Genomic DNA, 22961 nt, shown 5'->3' on the forward strand with positions numbered 1-22961 from the left:
GCTGATTCATGATAACTGGCTGAGAAAATCAGCCTGCCATTCTGTCTCATCATGACTCCAGACATGTTCAATACTATGGGACAGCTGGAGATCGACTTTCAAAATTTGAACCAATGATGCAAATATCGGAGAGAAAGCAATGTTTAGACAAATCTCTGGTGTTGAAAATCAAATGCCAGTGTAAAGAAATAGGAGATAATGTCTCAATGCATTTTATAGTGAAGATCCAATTTATAAATTGCCTGAATGGGCTGATAAGACAGTGGATTGCACAGTGAGATGGAACAAAGTAAATAGGCATTTCAACGTCATAGCTTTAGCCGGTGGTAACTCGTGGAATAGACACCGTCTGGAATGCGGTTTTAACCAATCAGCATCCAGGATTAGACCCAGCCATTATACATTTGAAGTCAGAAGTTTACATACACTCAATTAGCATTTGGTAGCATTGCCTTTAAATTGATTAACTTGGGTCAAAATTGTAGGGTAGCCTTCCACAAGTTTCCCACAATAAGTGAATTTTGGCCCATTCCTCCTGACAGAGCTGGTGTAACTGAGTCACGTTTGTAGGCCTCCTTTGCTCGCACACACTTTTTCAGTTCTGCCCACACATTTTATATAGGCATGGCCACTCCAATAACTTGACTTTGTTGTCCTGAAGCCATTTTGTCACAACTTTGGAAGTATGCTTGGCGTCATTGTCCATTTGGAACATCCATTTGCGACCAAGCTTTAACTTCCTGACTGATGTCTTGAGATGTTGCTTCAATATATCCACATAATTTTCCTACCTCATGATGCCATCTATTTTGTGAAGTCCACCAGTCCCTCCTGCAGCAAAGCACCCCCACAACATGATGCTTCCACCCCTGTGCTTCACGGTTGGGATGGTATTCTTCGGCTTGCAAGCTCCCCATTTTTCCTCCAAACATAATGATGGTGAGACCAGAGGATAGTTCTCCAAAATCTTTGTCCCCATGTGCAGTTGCAAACAGTAGTCTTGCTTTTTATGGTGGTTTTGGAGCAGTGGCTTCTTCCTTGCTGAGCGGCCTTTCAGGTTATGTCGACTCATTTTACTGTGGATATAGATACTGTTGTACATGTTTCATCCAGCATCTTCACAAGGTCCTTTGCTGTTGTTCTGGGATTGATTTGCACTTTTCGCACCAAAGTACATTAATCTCTAGGAGACAGAACGCATCTCCTTCCTGAGTGGTATGATGGCTGCGTGGTCCCATGGTGTTTATACTTGCGTACTAGTGTTTGTACAGATGAACGTGGTACATTCAGGCGTTTGTAAATTGCTCCGAAGGACGAACCACACTTGTGGAGGTCTACAATATTTTTCTGAGGTCTTAGCTGATTTCTTTTGATTTTCTCATGATGTCAAGTAAAGAGGCACTGAGTTTGAAGGTAGGCCTTGAAATACATACACAGGTACACCTCCAATATACTCAAATGATGTCAATCAGCCCATCAGAAGCTTCTAAAGCCATGATATAATTTACTGGAATTGTCCTAGCTGTTTAAAGGCTCAGTCAACTTAGTGTATGTAAACTTCTGACCCACTGGAATAGTGATACAGTGAATTATAAGTGAAATAATCTATCTGTAAACAATATTGGGAAAAATGACTTGTGTCATGCACAAAGTAGATGTCCTAACCAACTTGCCAAAACTATAGTTTGTTAATTAACAAGAAATTTGTGGAGTGGTTAAAAAACAATTTTTAATGTCTCCAACCTAAGTGTATGTAAACTTCTGTCTTCAACTGTACAGTACAATTACCTATCCCAAAGTCAGTCAAAGGAGGGGGCTTTAGGAAAATACTATAGGTCAGGAAGTTTCTGAAAAACTGCCAAGTTTGAATAACTTATTTTCACATCACCAGCTAATGCGAGAATAAAAACAACTATTTGTCAGAGTTCAATATTGGGCCTTTGTAAACAGCGTTCTACACAATACCTGTGCCTTGACATGACTTACATGCAGATGTTGTGTTACTTCAACCTGCAACTGTTTATCATTCATGCCAGTGCTCCAAAGTATTGCTCATTAAAACTTTACTGTTGACATTAATACATTATTTGGTAGTGTTTTTCCATCTGCATGGTCCTGAAGTATTAAGAAAATATCTCAAACAGAAAGATTTTACATCAAGTTTTAAAGGATTGAAAATATCACATTCTGTAGATACACGTCTGTTTAAAACTGTAACGGTCGTCGTATGAAGGAGAGGACCAAAGCGCAGCGTGGTAAGTGTTCATCTTGATTTTTAATACAAATAGTGAACACTGAAACAAAAACAATAAAACGATAAATGAACAGTCCTGAACGGTGAAATAAAACACAGAAGAGAAAATAAACACCCACGAAACACAAGTGGGAAAAGGCTACCTAAGTATGATTCTCAATCAGAGACAACTAACGACACCTGCCTCTGATTGAGAACCATACCAGGTCAAACGCAAACACAACATAGAAAACGGAACATAGACAACCCACCCAACTCACTCCCTGACCATACTAAAACAAAGACATAATAAAATAACTAAGGTCAGAACGTGACAAAAACAACATAGTTTAAATAATGATTTTTTTTTGTTGAGGTATTGACAAACATGTATGCATTACTTCTATGTCATAGGTTACAGGCAGTAAAATCTCTCTCCTTACTCTGATCGATATAAAATGACAAAAATAATTGAATTAACTCTGGTAAGATAATTTTTAAATATAATTAAAACATAAAATCATCAACAATAATATTGAATTATTTGCAAATAAAATACCATCTTAGTAAAATACATATAATTTCTTAATTATTATAATTATATGTATCTATATTATCAAGTATCTCGGCTCCAGACATCATTCACATCCAAGTCAAGAAAATACTTATAAAACATATTATGCAACATCCAGCGTGACAAAGGCCTACAAGGTCATTTTTAGGGATAATACCAATCAACATTTGTTACTTGTCATAAATGTTTCAAGGCAAGCATTGCTTCACAGCAATTTCACTGATCTGTATAATAGTCATATCAGGGATATGTATTAGACACATGAAACATCAGCATATCAAAACTCATTAATATCAATTTCATAACAATAGTGCAATAATACCGTTAGTGCAATCATACTGCTAGTCTTGGACAGTGATTGCTGCTTAAACAGCAAAGACATAATATTTTCTTCTCTCAACACATTAAAAACATGGTCAACTTTGTCAACAGAAAGATAAACACTCAGCAGTCCATATGTCATCATTTAGTCATCGGTATGTGCAGGCTGTTCCAAGGCCCCATGCACAGCTCCTCCTCCTCTGATAATGTGTGGTTGCTGTGGGACGTCAACGTTTCTTTCGAAACACGACTCCTGCTCATCTACACAACAGTTGCTTCTGCTGATTCTGTCATGTAGTGCCTTGGCAATGTTGGATTTGGACCCAATTCTGTCAAGGCGCATGATGCTGAACCCCAGGGACCCGCTGGAGGACTGAGTTTAATGTCAACGGTGGAGGTAATGCCCGTAAGTGTACCAATACAATTTCCTGTTACCGGCTCCCGCATGCTGTTTAGATGAAGCTTATCCTGAGTCTCAGTCAGCATTTCCAGATTTTTAAACTGTTTGACCAGGTGGCCAGGGGAGCCCACCGTGAGATTGTTGGGGTGCACGGGCCTCCTGGTCCGCACAATGGTCCCATTCTGAGAGAGGTAGACGTTCCCATTGATGTTAGCGTGGCGATTGACATTAGACAGGCAGTTCCTCTGGGGTTCAGGAGCGCTGTCCTCTCCCGTGGAGCTTTCCACCACCAGCTTGAGCCGCTTCATCCTCACCCCAGGCTGAGAACAAAAGATGGAGAGCCAAAGATGAGGTTACTGCACAGATAAAACATTATTTACGTATATTGAAATATATCATGCATACAAACAGGTCATAGATAAAAGTCTGGCAATCAATGTACAAGTTATCATAAAACTATGACGGTAAACAGGATATGAAACACACAACTCTGTAAACATTATTTTACATTTGAGTCATTTAGCAAACGTTATTTTCCAGAGCGACTTAAAGGAGCAATTAGGGATAAGTGCCTTGCTCAAGGGCACATCGACTGACTTTTCACTTAGCCAGCTCGGGAGCAGTGGAAGTGCTAGTGACAGTGGCAGTGGCAGTGGTAGCATTTTTGCCATAGGAGGTGCTAGGGACGGTTGTAATGTTCCTGGCACTGGTAGTTTTAGTGGCAGTGGTTGCAGCACAGGTTCTGTAGTGTTGCTTCCCAGCCTGGTTCTACCATAAAATCATCACTAAGCGCCAGAGGTCCAGGCAGTGATGAGATGGGCAGTTAAGGGGAGTCAGCGTCTGGGTCGGGACGCTCAGATTTGTTTTATATTCACATCAAAATCTGTCGCCAATTGGATGGAAACCTAGACATTGATATATAGTATTGATAATCAAAATCAAATTGTTGATCATATCAAATTGTTGATATATATAGTAAAATAAGTACCTCAGACCCATGGGGGCTGTAGTAGTCATCCTCCATAAACAGCTCTCCATGCTCATAGTACATGGGAGAGATAAGCTTCCTGTGATTGCCATACGGAGGAAGGTCATACCTGAGAGGAAAAACAAACGGCAAACGGGAAACAGCTTAAGGGCTGTTTCTACCATAATTCCTTTCCAACATTGCAAAATATTTTTTGAGAGGAGACAGTAACTAACAATTTCTGCTCACACCGCTAGGGATGCGAGACATTTGAAGCACTAGCTCTAACAATAAAACAATTGCATATGTACTGTGTTACATATGTAGATGTGCATAAAACATGCTTAAATTGGCATAGTCAACAAGTTGTCATGGTTATTTTGGTCTGACTTCTGCTCTACACCCCACATCCCTCTAAATTGTGAGATGACATGCATGAGAGAAGGGGTCAACACGGATCTGCTACATAATTGAATCTGTACAAATACACGATAGAGTGAAGTGATATACATTGCTGCAATATACTATTGAATCTGTGATGTATGTGGGAGTAAATGCTAAACTCTGCCCACAATACTGCTGCGAGCGATCCACAATTAAAAGGCCCATATCATAATCTCCATTAGCCCCACATTGAATCGGTGAATGAGGTGCAATGTGGGGCCGACATCAATCAGCATCATACCAACATCTGCGTAAGACCTGAAATAGCAAGCCAAAACAGAATTGTGGTCCTATCTGTAACCCACTTGTCATGGGTGCCAAAAGCCAGCTGCATTAAACCAGTGACTGTGTGGAAACTGAAGGAAGAAGGTCAATTGGAAATCTGCATTAGCAAGACCTTCTGAACAGATGAGTTCGCTGGGTCACCGCATACAGCTAATGATCGCTGGATTTAGAGTTTAAGGCAGCTATTAAATTGCTCCATGCTCTTTAAATAGAAACATATCAAAGGCAGTCTGGGATTATTGGGATAGCAACCTCAGCAGCAGCAGCTTTAATAAGGACCTGCTGTCCCACATAGTCAACCAGTCTTCACAACACAATTACTGTCAGCCTCAACAGAAGGGCTTCGTAATACAAACACACTAAGCATCCTGTGCGGAAACTAGAATTTGTATGGATGATAAGAGGGTAAGTCACAAACTCGATGAGGCCTACGTGATCATGCAATTAAAATATGTTTAGTAATTGATGAACAACTTCACACAATTCATTACGGTTTGATTCAGGTAGGGGATTAGCTTCACCTCCAACTATCTTAACTCCCCTGAGTGTCTGACCACGAGAGTTCAATGCACAACATTTGGTTAACATCTGTTTGTATCGCTGTAGATTACGTAATTTTCCTCTAGAGTCTAGACCCTTTAGGTGATTTGCAGTGTACCACGCAAGCCAAAGTACCCTTCCCTCTCTTCCCTACTGGAGGAGACCATTACCAGGCTCTCATGGGCCATGCTCCGCTCAAGCCTGAGAAATAGATTACATTTGGTGGGAGTGGAAAGGGTAAAGACAGGCATGATCTTCATAAATATATTACAATATATTACACTTAACCTATAATTTTGAATTTCCCCACACCCCCTACTCTCCAACCCAAAGGATCACTCAGTGCGTGTGTGTGTGTGTCGGGGGCTTGTGAAATGTGATTTTGTCTTAATGGCAAAACTTTCAACTTTAAATGAACCAGTGGACATTAATTAAATTCCCTGGATCAGAGCAAGACTGATGAGAGATGGGAAAATCAGCGGAGTTTGGACTCACCCTTTGTCGTAATTATAGTAGTCATCCCTGTAGTAGTCTTGGCCTGGGTCGATGCCTGACTCCATGGACAGCTCCTGAATTTCAGAAGAAGTACATAGAGATCAAATTAGTAGAGAGAAACAAAAGCGAAACCATAGAAACCCAGCACAGCACATTGCAGAACAGCACAGTGTGAGCATTGAATAATTATCCTTATGCATTGAGAGAAGCAGTAAGGTTTCTACCTCAGGTCTCTGCAGGGATGTCCTTGGCAGTTGCTGTTGCTGCCATAGATTAGTTAGAGAGGGAAGGATAAGGAGAAGCAGAATGTTTAATTATAAGTTCATATACATTTTTGATATAGATACAGCAGGAGAAAGGATGAAAGGTGTTTAATATTTTACTACAGAAGGCTAAATCAGGGTCACACAGTGTTTCTCAGTAGTCTTAAACAAACACACTTTGAAACAAAAGTATAAACCTCACACACACAGTTATAAGCTTAAATAAAGAATACACATTTTCCTCAGTTATAGAGTTGAAATGTTTGCATCCCAATATTACACTCTATATACTGTATATCACAGAAGACTGAAATACAACAAAACCGTTTGACATACATGATGAAAAAAAACGGGATAAAAAATACGTATATATATATTTATTTTTGTATGATATTATGAAACATATTAACAAGATTCCACCCATGAGGCCACTAGGTAATTTGACTACAGAAAAAGGCTGTAGCCATAGAGAGAGGAAAGTGGATTTGGAGGAGATAACAAACAAAGGATAAACACAGAATGAGGTGGAGATGAGGTAATGAAGGAGAATACAAAGAAAAGGAAAGATTGAGGCGATGAACAGAGTAGACAGTCAAAATGAAAATAGACAAAAGGTGTTGTTGAAAAAAAGATGATAGAAATGGTGAGATAATGGATACTGTGTATATTAGAAGAAGCCAGAAGAGAATGAGAGATAGATGACTGATAAAGCACACACAACTTTAGAGCTGATATCAAATATAGAAAAGTAAAAGAGTATGCATGACACTTCTGATGCTAAAGTTCATGGGTTATTTACAGGGTAGGATTTTGATGACTCAGGGTACCAAAGTCAGTTGACATTGAGTCAGTTGATCTTTGGTAAAGCTCCTAGTAATGCTTCCCTGCACCAGTAGAGAAAACAATGCTAATCTGACACCTAACAGTACAGAGATGTCGTGATGTGACTATCATTAATGTGATGACGGCTATTTTATCAATTAACTATGTTTAATTATTACGTGATTAAATTAATAATGTAACAATTAACTCATTAGTAACTTGGGGCACCATGGAAAAAGTTTGTTTAATGAGTTACTGTTTCCTTAATTAACTCAAGAATTTGTCATAATATATCATTACCATACCAGTCATCTATTCATTATTATTACCTCATATCACTCTCATTCTGAACGTGTGTTGGATATCTACACGAACCCTAGTCTAAATGATTCAGCAATACACAAATTGGCTTAATTATTTATTCACTAACTAACTAAATAATCACACAGAAATACATAAACACAAACACACGGTATACGTTGAATTGATTACTAACATAATGCAATGAAAGTCCCTAGTGGACCAACCCGACATGACGGCTTTTTACACAATGGAAGGGGATGGGTAAGATAAAGAGAGTGGGAGAGACAAAGAGAGTGGACTGGTACATACATGTGGAAGCCATGCTCATGAAAAATGAATACTTTCCACATGAACGACCACTCATTTGAAAAGAAATACCAGACATATATAATTACGTTTGCATGCCTTTGTCATCTCTCTGTTGAAACCACTCATCCGTCTATGGCGAGTAGTTTGATGTAAGTCTCTGGTTGTCCACCAAAGGTCACAATGTCCTCAGTTGTAGTAGGCTTTTTTTCTCTGATGTATCCAGCCTAACAAACACTCAGAGGTGTACACGCGGTGGTCTTGGTTGAGTTTATTAGACTAAAGTACAGCTGCAGACTGAATGTACCGATGTAGTCAATCTTCTTAACTCGAGCGTTTGAGTCTTACTATTTTCTGGTCTGGTAGTTTTAAACCAATTCAATGTGTAGCCACTGCGCCAAGGTTTTTGGTCTTGTAGTTTTAAACCATTTCAACATGTAGCTACTTCGCCACACTTTCTGGTCTTGTAGTTATTATCATCACTCCATGCTTTCATATTTAATTATATACATTTTACAACATTGAGAAGTAAATCTGATATCTATATTGTGAAAGCTCTTCAAGATACAATTATCTTGTTATACCATCCGTAATGTCATCACAAAATGCTAAATGCTTATTGTTTCCATCCCCTCCACCCATTTCCCACATTCTTTATGTTAGGAATATTGTTTCATTATCCGCTTTTGGATGGTGGAGTTTTGGAGGCATATTCTCTCTCTACACACATCAGATTTCTTTGTTCAATAATGCAGGTCCAGAGAGAGCATTTAAGACTGGTCGTTAAAGTCATGAGACTGCCCCCCTTACTCTCTGGTGGGAGAAAGGGGCCTCTCTTTGATGCTCACCCAGGAGGGAAAGAGATGTAATGGCACCAACAGTTTTCAAACCAAATGAAAACTGTGATGCTAATGTTAAAATAATCTGCCAACTATCTCTCATCCCGTCTAAATCTCATTCAGTGTTTTCCATCAAGTGAGAGGTAGATAATAATAATGAAGAATAAAGCTGCCTCAAGTTCCCTTGAGCATGAAAAGAAATGGGCTTGGTACACAATACAAAACATAAAAATACATCACAATAAAAAATGCCTACCTGTATGCCGTATCCTCGCCTGTAGGCCATGAAAAAAAGAGGAAAGAATTCATATAAAACATATTCTGCTGAAATGTTAAGGGATTTCAACATTACTTACTTTTTTAGTAACTTTTTTTGAATCTATACTGTATATATATAGTCAGAAGTTTACATACACTTAGGTTAGGGTCATTAAAACCCGTTTTTCAACCACTCTACTGTCTGCATGACACAAGTAATTTTTCCAACAATTGTTTACAGACAGATGATTTCGCTTAAAATTCACTGTATCACAAATCCAGCGGGTCAGACTTTTACATACACTAACTTGACTGTGCCTTTAAACAACTTGGAAAATTCCAGAAAAGGATGTCATGGCTTTAGAGGCTTCTGGATGGCTAATTTACATAATTTGAGTCAATTGGAGGTGTACCTGCGGATGTATGTCAAGGCCTACCTTCAAACTCAGTGCATCTTTGCTTGACATCATGGGAAAATCAAAAGAAATCAGCCAAGACCTCAGAAAAAAAATGTAGACCTCCATAAGTCTGGTTCATCCTTGGGAGCAATTTCCAACTGCCTGAAGGTACCACATTCATCTGTACAAACAATAGTACGCAAGTATAAACACCATGGGACCATGTAGCCATCATACCGCTCAGGAAGGAGAAGTGTTCTGTCTCCTAGAGATGAACGTACTTTGGTGTGAATAGTGCAAATCACTGCCAGAACAACAGCAAAGGACCTTGTGAAGATGCTGGGGAAAAACAGTTACAAATGTATCTATATCCACAGTAAAACGAGTCCTATATCGGCATAACCTGAAAGGCTGCTCAGCAAGGAAGAAGCCACTACTCCAAAACCGCCATAAAAAAGGCAGACAACGGTTTGCAACTGCACATTGGGACAAAGATCATACTTTTTGGAGAAATGTCCTCTGGTCTGATGAAACAAAAATAGAACTGTTTGGCCATAATGACCATCGTTATGTTTGGAGGGAAAAGGAGGAGACTTGCAAGCCAAAGAACACCATCCCAACTGTGAAGCACAGGGGTGGAAGCATCATCTTGTGGGGGTGCTTTGCTGCAGGAGGGACTGGTGCACTTCATGGGAAGACTGGGCGCATACCTGGCTGACCGGGGTGCCTGCAGTGGAAATCGGCGATGAGGGCCGGGTCCAAGATGTCTTGAGCAGGAACCCAGCACCTCTCCTCTGGGCCATAACCCTCCCAGTCAACCAGGTACTGGAAACCTCTGAACCGTGGTCGAACCCTCAGAAGGCGTCTCACCATATACGCTGGCTGGCCATCGATTACCCGCGGGGGAAGGGATGGGCATGGAAACAGAAGACAAAGGACAGTGAGACACAGACTTGATTCTGAAATTAGGGAAAGTAGGGTGAATACGGAGTGTACGGGGTAACGCAAGACGGTCAGCAGTGGAACTAAGGACTCTAGAGATGGGAAAAGGACAAATGAAACGGGGAGACAGTTTGCAGGACTCTAGCCGCAGGGGCAGGTCCCGAGTGGAAAGCCATGCCCTCTGCCCAATGCGGTTGCGGAGAGCTGGAATCTGGCGATAGTCCTCTTGTCGACGATACCTGGAGTTGGTCTTGAGAAGTACCGCCTGAACTCTTCTCCAGGTTCAAACATCTGGGCTGAGGGTACGCTGACCTCTTCCCCTTGTTCCGGGAAGAGTGGAGGTTGATACCCCAAAGAACACTCAAATGGAGAGAGTTCCGTGGCCAAACAGGGAAGGGTGTTCTGGGCATACTCCACCCAGACCAGTTGTCGGCTCCAGGTAGTGGGATTGGTTGAGACCAGGCATCTCAGGATGGTTTCCAGGTCTTGGTTGGCTCGCTCCGACTGACCATTGGCTTGGGGATGGAATCCGGATGACAGTCTGGCCGACGACCCAATGAGGGTGCAGAACACCTTCCAAAACTGAGACGAGAAATGAGGAACCCGATCGGAGACCATGTCTACCGGGAATCCATGGATCCAGGAAGACATGCTGCACCATAAGGTGGGCCGTCTTATTGGCAGAACGTAGTTTGGGGAAAGGGATGCATTAAATATCACTTTAAAAATGTGCTACTGGCAACCCATTCAAATTACCAGGCGACACGGTTGTCCGTTTGCAATGTCTTATAATCATGAATTTGACATGCTCTAATATACTGCAGAAATGCCCAATTGATTGGCCTGTGATAATGGTTCCTCTCCATCGCTCGTTGGAACAGCTTGTCCATTTGGCGATGGTCCATCACTGTTTAAACTTATTGCAAATGACAAAAGTCAGCCATCAAGTCAGCATCCATCATTCAATAAGATATAACTCTGACACCAAACTGATACATATGTGACACCAACTCGTTTAGAAGCCAAACTCGTTTAGTAGCCAACTATCACATATTTCAGAGCAGGTCCAAAATTCACAGACTTTCTGTTTGAACCATAATAAAAACTTAAAACACGTAGTTACGTTCTAGCTGCGGGTACAGTTCTGAAATTATGTGTAGGCCTAGCTGAGGCAACCCCGAATCTCGAGTTTCGGCTCGATAGGTCATTTGGAGCCCAAGCAGCGACGTTAATTAGTGCTGAAATGCAATTTTTCCAGGTATTTCTACCGGGTCACTGAATGAGCTATCGGACGGAAACTTTAGGGTCCATCTCTATGGGCCGAGGCGGGTTAAATGCACCTAGTCTTGTAATTCTGGGACTTCTAAACCTTCTAGAGCCACATAACTCACCGTGCACTATCGACTTAAAATTGACTTTTGTGGGGTTTGTATCATTTGATTTCAAGAACATGCCTACCACTTTGAAAATACTAAATATTTTTATCGTGAAACAAACAAGAAAGAGGACGAAAAAAACGGAAAACTTGAGTGTGCGTAACTATTCACCCCCCAAAAGTCAATTCTTTGTAGAGCCACCTTTTTCAGCAATTACAGCTGCAAGTCTCTGGGGGAATGTCTCTATAAGCTTGGCCCATGTAGGCACTGGGATTTTTGCCCATTCTTCAAGGATAAATTGCTCCAGCTCCTTCAAGTTGGATGGGTTCCGCTGGTGTACAGCAATCTTTAAGTCATACCACAGATTCTCAATCGGATTGAAGTCTGGGCTTTGACTAGGCCATTCCAAGACATTTAAATGTTCAATTTAATCCACTTGAGTGTTGCTTTAGCAGTATGCTTAGGGTCATTGTCCTGCTAGAAGGTGAAACTCCGTCCCAGTCTCAAATCTCTGGAAGACTGAAACCGGTTTCCCTCAAGATTTTCCCTGTATTCATCATTCCTTCAATTCTGACCAGTTTCCCAGTCCCTGACGATGAAAAACATCCCTACAGCATGATGCTGCCATCACCATGCTTCACTGTGGGGATGGTATTCCCAGGTTGATGAGAGGTGTTGGTTTGCCAGACATAGCATTTTCTTTGATGGCCAAATAGCTCAATTTTAGTCTCATCTGACCAGAGTACCTTCTTCCATGTTTGGGGAGTCTCTCACAAGCCTTTTCTTGAACATCAAATGTGTTTGCCAATTTTTTCTTTAAGCAATGGCTTTTTTTCTGGCCACTCTTCCCTAAAGCCCAGCTCTGTGGAGTGTACGGCTAAAAGTATACCGAGTATGTCCACATCCCCGTCGGACCATTTTTATTTGTAAATTACACTGTGATGTAAAAGTGATCTAATATGTAATATAGTACACTTATCATAATTTGGTTTTAATCCAGAGGTTAGAAAAAGTATCTAGATCTTCTATGAGACTGTGGAGGGATACCTTCGCTCCATTTAAAGGGATATCAACCAGATTCCTTTTCCTATGGCTTCCCCATGGTGTGAACAGTCTTTAAGCATAGTTTCAGGCTTTTATTTTGAATAATTAGCGAGAAAGATCACATTAATTCAGCGGATGTTGACAAAAATGATCCCGCTAACGGGATGGGTGCATCAAGAAGTTAAATGGACTGGATCATTATACATAGCCCACTTGGATCCGTTTCAGTAATAATAAAATCAGATCTTCTTGTTGAGTGTCCGATATTCTACCATTTATATAGGTGTGGTTAAAACATGCTAATATTGGTCCTCTGAGTATATAAAAATAAATATTGTATACCTCCACTGGTATGTCATCCAGCCCTGGAGTTTTCCAGAACTTAAAGAATTTAATTGCATCAAGAAGTGCCTCCTCTGTAATTTGGCGTTCATATTAGTCTTTCTGTACAGATGTTAATTTTACATTATTAATAGGAAAAAAAACATACAATTTGCTTAGATGGAGGAGACTGAAACGAAAACATATTCTTCAAATACTTTACTTTCTCATTAAAAATATTGTTTGGTGAATGATGAGTGACCCCAATATTTGTAACAAGTTTCAGTAAAACAAATTTGGTAGCATTTCTATGTTGAAGATTGAAAAATAACTTGGTGCATTTTTCTCCATATTCCATCCAGTACACTTTACTTTTATAATATATTACACTGGATCCTTCATGAATATGTTCCTCCATTTCTTTTTGTTTTTCCTCTAACTTATTCTGAGCCTCAATGGTACAGTTTTGCTATCTATCTGTACTGTTCGTACTTCAATTTCTTCTGTTAATATGGACATTTTGGACCTAAATTAGATTTCTTAGATGAGTACTGAATTGTATGGCCTCTAAAGGAACATTTAAAAGTGTCCCACGCAATAAGGGGATCTGCTGTACGTATGCTATTTTGGAAAAAGTCAGTTATAAATTATTCTCTTCAAACTTAAAAACAAGATATCATCCAGTCGGCTTTGATTAAATTTCCAATATCCTACCCCACGTGGAAGTTCTGAAAGAATAATACATATATGCCAACTACTTGATAGTCCGATTGCATTCTGTCCCTTATCAACACTTTTTAAACATGTGGTGCCAGAAAGAATGACATAAGAAAGTAATCAAGATGACTTGCTTGATTAATCCTCCACCATGTATATCTCACTAGCTCAGGGTATTTAAGCCTCCATATATCCACTAATTCCAATATATCCATGACATTCATGATTTCCTTAAGTGCCGGAGGGTGATAGTTTGTAGTGTGATTTCCTTTATGGTCCATAAAGGTATTTAAAACAGTATTAATAATCTCCCACCATAATAATAGAGTCTTATGTTGTTTGTAGGTTTGATAAATTTGTATATATATTTTCAAAGAAGTGTGGATCATCATTATTTGGACAGTATAGGTTAATAATAAACCATATATGTTTATGGTCCAATAACATATTTAAAATCATCCATCTACCTTGAGGATCTGTTTGAACAATTTACACATTTGGATCAAAATTACTGTTAATTAATATCATCACCCCTTTTGAATTTCTTTGCCGATGGGAGAAATATATTTTGCCCCTCCTCCCAGTCCTTTTTCCACAAAACTTCATCTGAAACTGTTGAACGAGTTTCCTGTAAACAATAGATATTATATTCCTTCTCTTTTGCCAGGTAAATCTTTTGTTATTATCTGCTAAGCCATTACAATTATAACTGCCTATACTTATTTCATCACTTACCATAATGAGACACAAGTTTCAATTCGATTTATCATAATGCATGTTTGAAAACGTACCATTAAAAAGTAGCATGATGATTGAATGTCTATTTTGCTGTACCATGAAATTTGCATTGCTACTAAGTAAACCTCCAATTGGTCCCCACTATTCCACCCGCTAAAACCCCTCCTCGTGCCGAGTTGGGTTATCATCCCAATGAATGGCAGTCCCCCCCCCGAACCCCCAGATCCCATGGCCCCGGAGAGACCCATCCTTTGAAAAGAGCTTATACACTGCCACCCACAGAACAGAGGTAGATCAACCACCAAAAGCATTTCCATCACCCTCACCTCAATTTGTATTATAAAAAGATATTACAAAAAAATATATATTTAAAAAGTCCTGTTTAGCTAAATGTACATAATTCAATATTAATATTTGAAGTAATATAGGAAGTTTATGCAAAGGATTGTTACATCTTATCAGTATTGCCATTACAAAAATTCTATTTTGGCAAGCAATTATTATTTTAGTGAACAATTATTGTGATTCATCCTATATTGTCCTAAACATCCTCGCAACAGTTTTGGGACACACACACACACACACACACACACACACACACACACACACACACACACACACACACACACACACACACACACACACACACACACACACACACACACTCTCAAGAAAGGCCTTGATTTATAAATGAATATACAGTTGCAGCTATATGAGAAGGCCTGCAAAACCGAGCAAACATTTGAACATTTTTAGAGAATATATTAACCATTGTCATATCCTAGGTGATGGAGATCAGCTATACCCCCTTCCCCTAAAACACCTACACGTGGTCCCCCGTATTCCCAAACATTTCTTTGCTGTCAGACCTTTGATGATTTTGTGCCACTAGGGCCACATGCCCCCTCTCTGAACGTCCGAGTGTGACCCCCTCTCCATGGGTTACTGCAGCTAGTGTGGCCAGCACTGCCCCTTCCTGGGTGGGGGCACCCCGCCAGAATCCCCACTGGCTAGGTACAAGGTCGTCAATTTCTTTGTATATTACGCTCTCCCATCAGGGGGCTCTGGCTTTGTAGGACCAACCCTGCCAGGCAGGCTCAGAATCTGGAGGGGGCGGTGCTGCTCTAGTAAGTCTTTGACCGCATTTTTGCTGCATTCAGGCAGCTGACAGCAGGCCCATAAAACAGATAGGGACTTCTCTTTAGTATCTGGGTCATTAGGTGGGCGTCTAGGGTATAGGGTTTTTGACCGTTCTGTCAAGATAGGACCATATAAAAATACGTTTGATGTATATATATATATTTTTGTTTATTGTTCCACAATGATAGGACAATAAATACATAAATTAGATGTATAATACATTTTAAAATGCAGTTCCACCATGATAGGACAATAAATAAATAAATTAGATGAGTATAATTCATTATAAAATGTATGTCCCACATCTGCACAAAACTGAAAGCTCTCTCACAACCGCTGCTCACAGACATACTGTACATTGGTTCTGGGACATGCAACCATTTCCTTTCTCACTCACTTAACGTCACACTTTCCCACACACCACACCTTCCATCACAGACAATGTGCCTCTGTCTGCTGTGTTTTTATGTCCACCATGTTGAATTACTTACTTTGCAATTTTGCAAAAATTTTTTATTTAAAAAATTATGCACACAGAAACATTGTTGTTATCTATTTATGTTCTTTCTTCCATTATAGAAATGACAGCTTGGCAGATCAAATGAAAAGTTGAATACATAATTAGGTGGGGGAGAAAGAAACAGGAAATAACAAAATACTCTACACTTAACAATAACCTGCTACTACTTTTTCGCCAGGAAACCGTAAACTTAAGTCGACATATCTAAGCAATTTCCTTCCCAATAGCAATTGGATAAATATTTTTATGGCACACAATTGTCTCTTGAATGCATTTGTTAGTACAATGTAAATATATGTGAAAAAATGTAATTGTTATTTCATTAAGTTCAAACATCCTTTGACTATGGTTAGCTTTGTGGGTGTCACACCATATAACTTAAATCAGAATCATTTAGGCCAGGATTCAATCAGATCAGAGGTAACTTGTATTAGCCGACAAACGTATAGATTGTTATAATTTTGTTTGGGCTAACTGCGCTAGAGCTGTCAAATCCACAAGCGGCCCCTGGTGTTACCTATATCGGACATTGCCATTGGATGCTCCGAGTCTCATTTCATACAGTATATCACATCAATTAGGCTGATATAAATACCAATTATTTTGTTGAATGATTTTGCATATGTGACATTATTTCTATATAGCCTACACTTTCTTGTTCTGAACTTCTAAAGTGGGTGGGATATAAGGACGGGTGTGGTTTTGTGACAATGACTACAAGAGCAGCCGTTCACCAATTTGACAGCTCTAACACAGTTACACATTTGACACTGCCTAACCAAAAGTAATGGAAAACTATGCGTTTGTCGGCTATCAGAGGTTACTTGAATCCTGGCCTTATTTTCAAGAATTTTTGTTTCTGGTTTGGAAAGCAGTATTGCACCCTTTTTTCAAAGGCATTCTTCATGCTTTACTCAATTGCGCCTCACACTATCCAATAGTAAATAAAGCAAAACAGATTTTCCCCAGAAAAAAAAACTAACTTTTTTTCCCCCAGACATAGTGCAAATAAAGTCAATGAAAACATGGTTTAATGGAGCACCCCGGGACCTCACGGTCCAGTGGTATACTACTTACTGTAGTGTGTCTTTGGGTCTGAGTAATGAGGACTCTCACTGGGAGGTCTATCATCATCGCTCTCCCAGTGAACTTCCTCTGGAAATCAGTCATCTGTTATTATGGGGCAGGGACCAGGGACAGATCATAGCCTGTACGACCACACCTCCCAGTATGGGACTGGCTAGGTGGGAGTAGGGTTGATGAATGGCCTGCTGGGCTGGTGCAGTCTCTAGTAAGCACCAAGACAAGTGGCCCTTTGTATAGATACTGAAGGCAGTGAGCAGTAGGGGGAAGAGCGGGACGCACAATCAGAAGAGTTGTCAACTCCATATAACTAATGAACACTTGAATACTAATGCATCCCGGATGAAACCAAGAGAAGGGAGTCTCTTCCTATCTTAGATGCTATCAATTCACTGGGAGGTAATGGTTTATGATGACACAATAATTGCCATCAAAGAAACAAAAAAATATAATCACATCTGTTAGAAATTACAGCTGTATGGGCTGATGAAAAAAAGCACACCTGAACCAGAAAATAGTATGTGAGCTGTGGGCCTTTTTGATAGAAGAGATTACCCCATGTGGTGAACACAGAATACACAATTCGCCAGACTTTGGTCTGTTCTGGAACAGCAGGGGAAAGGCTGATGAATCAAATATAACTGTTATTGAGAAGGGATGAGGGAGGGTTAGAGGTGAAACAAACAGATGGAGTGAGGGAGAGGGAGAGCAGATAGAGGGAGAAAAGAGCTACAGGAGCCTTGAAAAGAAGATTGATGCCGATGGTAGTGTGTCAGAGGGATAGATGAAAGGAATAACAAAAAGGGGTCAGGTAGAGAAATAAAGAGAGAAAGAGCAAGAAAGGGAGAAGTAAAATAAAGTGAAAGAGAGAACAGAGATCTAGAGGACAAGAAAGAAAGAGTAAGAAAGAATAAAGAGAGCTTTGTGTGGGTGAGGGAGATAAGAGTAGAGGCTGACAGCTCTGAGGACAGCAGTGCCAGTGGTTGAGTTTTAATTGGTTGACTAATAAGCCCCTTCCAGAGAGCCATAATGCAGCTACTAGTTTAGCATGTTGTGAGGATCTGTACAGACATTTGATTTTTATTTCACCTTTATTTCACCAGGTAGGCCAGTTGAGAACAAGTTCTCATTTACAACTGTTACCTGACCAAGTTAAAGCAAAGCAGTGTGACAAAAACAACAACATAGAGTTACACATAAACAAACGTACAGTCAATAACACAATTGAAAAATCTGTGTACAGTGTGTGCAAATGTAGAAGAGTAGGGAGGTAAGGCAATAAATAGGCCATAGAAGCAAAATAAATACAATTTAGCATTAACACTGGAGTGATAGATGTGCAGATGATGAAGTGCAGGTAGAGATACTGGGGTGCAAAAGAGCAAAAGGATAAGTAAGAATATGGGGATGAGGTAGTTAGGTGTGCTATTTACAGATTGGCTGTGTACAGGTACAGTGATCGGTAAGCTGCTCTGACAGCTGATGCTTGAAGTTAGAGAGGGAGATATAAGACTCCAACTTCAGTGATTTTTGCAATTCGTTCCAGTCATTGGTAGCAGAGAACTGGAAGGAAAGGCGGCCAAAGGAAGTGTTGGCTTTGAGGATGACCAGTGAAATATACCTGCTGGAGAGCGTGCAATGGGTGGGTGTTGCTATGTTGACCAGTGAGCTGAGATAAGGCTGGGCATTAAAAAGTATAGACTAGAATAGACAGATGACCTGGAGCCAGTGGGTTTGGCGGTGAATATGTAGTGAGGGACAGCCCCGAGAGCATACAGGTCGCATAGGTGGGTAGTGTATGGGGCATTCGTGACAAAACAGATGGCGCTCTGATAGACTACATCCATTTTGCTGAGTAGAGTGTTGGAGGCTATTTTGTAAATTACATCACCGAAGTCAAGGATCGGTAGGATAGTCAGTTTTGCGAGGGTATGTTTGGCAGCATGAGTGAAGGAGGCTTTGTTGCGAAATAGGAAGCCGATTCTAGATTTCATTTTGGATTGGAGTTGCTTAATATGAGTCTGGAAGGAGAGTTTACAGTCTAACCAGACACCTAGGTATTTGTAGTTGTCCAAATATTCTAAGTCAGAATCGTCCAGAGTAGTGATGCTAGTCGGGCGGGAGGGTCCTGGCAGCAATCGGTTGAAGAGCATGCAATTAGTTTTACTAGCATTTAAAAGCAGTTGGAGGCCACGGAAGGAGTGTTGTATGATGTTGAATCTCGTTTGGAGGTTTGTTAGCACAGTATCCAAAGAAGGGCCAGATGTATACAGACATGTCCCATAGGAGTTAACTTTCTCCATTCACAACATCATCATCAGCCTACTGATAAACCCACAGCTTCAACTACCACTTCCCAATGGCAAACATCTAGAGAAATATCTGAACTCTTGTGTCACACTCTATTCCATCCCCTCGTCAGAGCACTTTAGAAAGTTTGTACAATTCAATGTTGTTCTGGAAATGTTCAATTTTCCTGCACTCTTAAACAAATAAAATGTCCTTGCATGATTTTGAAATAAGTAAATTGGACTGCATTTTTCTCATGAAACTCTTTTCTTCAGGATGTATTATATAGATGGTGTGGCTATTCTGATCGAATGCACTGTCCTCTGTGAAGAATAAGAGCTCTCCACTCACCAGGGTACTCATGGGAAATTAAAAACCATTAGGCTCACAATGTGAAGGTTCTGAATGGATACAATCAAGGGAGAGTGGGTTTAGAAGAAGTTTGTTTGTATGAATGAGTCATAAAGGCTCTAAAGTTATCCATCCACATACTCACATAGACCTGGGTTCAATCCCTGTGAGTTCCCTTCCTTCTCCCATCTCTTCGCCCAACCTCTTCACCTATCTCTATTTCTAATCTGTCTGTCAAAAATGCATAGAACATAATAGAACACTCTCGTTAAAAATAAAGATTGTATGGGAGTACAACATAAAAGGAGTTATTTTTATGCAGGTCCATTTCAACATATTGCTGAAGCCTTGAGAACGTAATGGAATATTTCTAGCAGAACAGGGGGTAGGTAGAGGATGGTTGGATGGTTGGTGACAGAAAAAAAACAAGGTGTTATACATTTGGGAAGATGAAAGTGTTTTATCACACAATATTTCAATATTTTCCTCAGTTTAAACCTCTTAAGGATTGGCCCCTTTTTCTGAAAACCTATGGGATCTTTCCGCTTACTTAGATCCCACTTGCTGTTAGTTGTGATGACATGATTATTATAAAATAAACTATTTTGTTGATGATAACACTTACAAAAACATCAGACAGAGAATATCAGAAAGTGGTGGATTGGGATGGAAAGCAATTGCTTAGTTCCTCAATCACAGAGTCTGCGTTGGACTGGTTTGATTGGCTCGGCTCCTGGACCTCTGAGGTCACATTGTTAGTGCTTTGTTTGCTTGTTTCCAGCTCAGATGAGTTAGTGTTTTTGGTTGAGTTTGGTAGGACCACAGATTCTGTGCTGGTCAGGTTTGGCTGGTTTGGTTCCTCACAGGACCCATATCTGCTTTGTGTCCAAGTTCCTTCTGTTTCCTTCTGGTTCCGAGGGGCCCGGGAGGAGACAGGGCAGAGTGAGGAAAAGGGTGGCAGCGAGGTTGGGACAAACTGAACAGTGTGGCGTGGCCATCCAAAAGAGGGAGAAAAAGGGGACGGAAGAGGTGGGGGCAGTGGTGGAGGGGCACGATTCCGGACAGCAGGAGAGGGAGGGAAAGAGGGAGGGTGAGAATGATCAGAATGATGAGGATTGGAGGGTGCAGGGGGAGGAGATGAGGAAGGAGATGGAGGAGGAGAAGGAGATGAGGGAGAAGGAGGAGGAGGAGGATAAGGAGGGGGAGGACCAGAATGAGGCGATTGAGAAGAGGAATGAGGTGGAGGGGGAGGTGACAGATTCTCAGGCGGGTCAGGGATGATCTCCACCGTTATCTCGCAGGGTTCAGCAGTTATGTAGCTGGAGATGCTGCAGCTGAACTTCCTGAGGACAGGCTGGGTGGGCTTCTGGGCCTGTGTCGGGGAGCTTTCCCCCTGGGTGATGATGATATGGTGGGCACATCCTTCCCTATTGACATGGGGCTGTAGGGGCGGATCATGATGGAGAACAGGGTCTCCGCACTCAGCTCCAGCATGTCAATGCTGTCCCGCTTCCGCAGTAGTGGAAGGAAAGTCAAGGAGCCCCTGGAGTCACGCCCTCCCCTGGGGCGTCTCTCCTGCATGTCCTGACTGACAGTTTGTTCTTCTCTGTGTTGCGGCTTCTCTGGACGTCATAACCCTCCAAGCCATCCTGGCCGTTCATCCCAACCTGGAGCAGCTGCAGCTCCCACTGGACCAGGTCCAGCAGAGCCTGTATCTTCAGCAACTCGTACCCCTCTTACCCTCCATAGAGACGGGTCGGTATGATATAGGCCTTCCCAGACCCTCCAGAGGGGGAGGGGGAGAAAGAGCCTCTCCCCGTCCCATAGAGACTGCTGATGTTCCCATCTTTTTCATTGTAGAGAGTGGATTGGTAGTGGTCAGGGGGTGGTGGTCTGACAGAAACGTGACGTTGCTCTTTGACTTGGGCAGGTTGTTGTGCAGTGACCCGTTGTTATGGGTCACCTGTTGTGAAGCTGCTAAAGCTGCTCTGGCGGTTGGCTTCCTCAATCATATACTTTTTAGCCCTCTCCTATTAGGAATGAAGATGGAGGTTGGAGAAAAGAAAGAGTTGAAACACAGGTGAAGGAAGGATGAAGGGTGAAAAGCAGAGGAGAAGGGGTGAGGATGGTGCTACAGACTGTTATTCCAGAATTCTTCATAATGGTATTATGATTATAGTAAGAAACAATATAAAATATGTGATTTGGACTCAAAGGTAGTGCAGCAGGGTAGAGCATGTTTTCCCTTTCTTATGGGATGCCACAGTGTCTCCTGACCCTTCCTGTCTCAGCCTCCAGTATTTATGCTGCAGTAGTTTGTGTCGGGGGGCTAGGGTCAGTTTGTTATATCTGGAGTACTTCTCCTATCCTATTCGGTGTCCTGTGTGAATTTAAGTGTGCTCTCTCTAATTCTCTCTTTCTCTCTTTCTTTCTCTCTCTCGGAGGACCTGAGCCCTAGGACCATGCCTCAGGACTACCTGACATGATGACTCCTTGCTGTCCCCAGTCCACCTGGCCGTGCTGCTGCTCCAGTTTCAACTGTTCTGCCTTATTATTATTGGACCATGCTGGTCATTTATGAACATTTGAACATCTTGTCCATGTTCTGTTATAATCTCCACCCGGCACAGCCAGAAGAGGACTGGCCACCCCCACATAGCCTGGTTCCTCTCTAGGTTTCTTCCTAGGTTTTGGCCTTTCTAGGGAGTTTTTCCTAGCCACCGTGCTTCTACACCTGCATTGCTTGCTGTTTGGGGTTTTAGGCTGGGTTTCTGTACAGCACTTTGAGATATCAGCTGATGTACGAAGGGCTATATAAATAAATGTGAATTGATTTATGGTGGATACAGTATCAGAGTCATTTGATGTATTTGAATACATAAGTTACATGTTTTTTAACAGCTGTTCAACTGCTGACAATATTTGGACAGGAGATAAAGTATCCACTCAAAACATCCCAAGTACATCAGCTAAGGAGTATTGGTGTCTCTAA

General features: G+C 41.1%; 1 protein-coding gene across 1 annotated transcript in view; it reads right to left on the reverse strand.

Moving 5' to 3' along the window:
* Positions 1 to 2257: 2257 nt before the first annotated feature.
* LOC115113224 (protocadherin-15-like) overlaps positions 2258 to 22961 on the reverse strand; it is a 186219-nt gene continuing 165515 nt past the window's right edge. Inside the window, exons 22-26 of the mRNA XM_065012551.1 lie at positions 9049 to 9067; positions 6484 to 6522; positions 6260 to 6333; positions 4517 to 4625; positions 2258 to 3848 (exon numbers count right to left, since the gene is read on the reverse strand). Of these exons, the coding sequence (XP_064868623.1) occupies positions 3390 to 3848; positions 4517 to 4625; positions 6260 to 6333; positions 6484 to 6522; positions 9049 to 9067 (700 nt within the window). The 3' untranslated portion in view covers positions 2258 to 3389. The remainder of the gene's footprint in view (positions 3849 to 4516; positions 4626 to 6259; positions 6334 to 6483; positions 6523 to 9048; positions 9068 to 22961) is intronic.

The sequence above is a fragment of the Oncorhynchus nerka genome, linkage group LG28 (genome assembly GCF_034236695.1).
Source record: "Oncorhynchus nerka isolate Pitt River linkage group LG28, Oner_Uvic_2.0, whole genome shotgun sequence".
NCBI lineage: Eukaryota > Metazoa > Chordata > Actinopteri > Salmoniformes > Salmonidae > Oncorhynchus > Oncorhynchus nerka.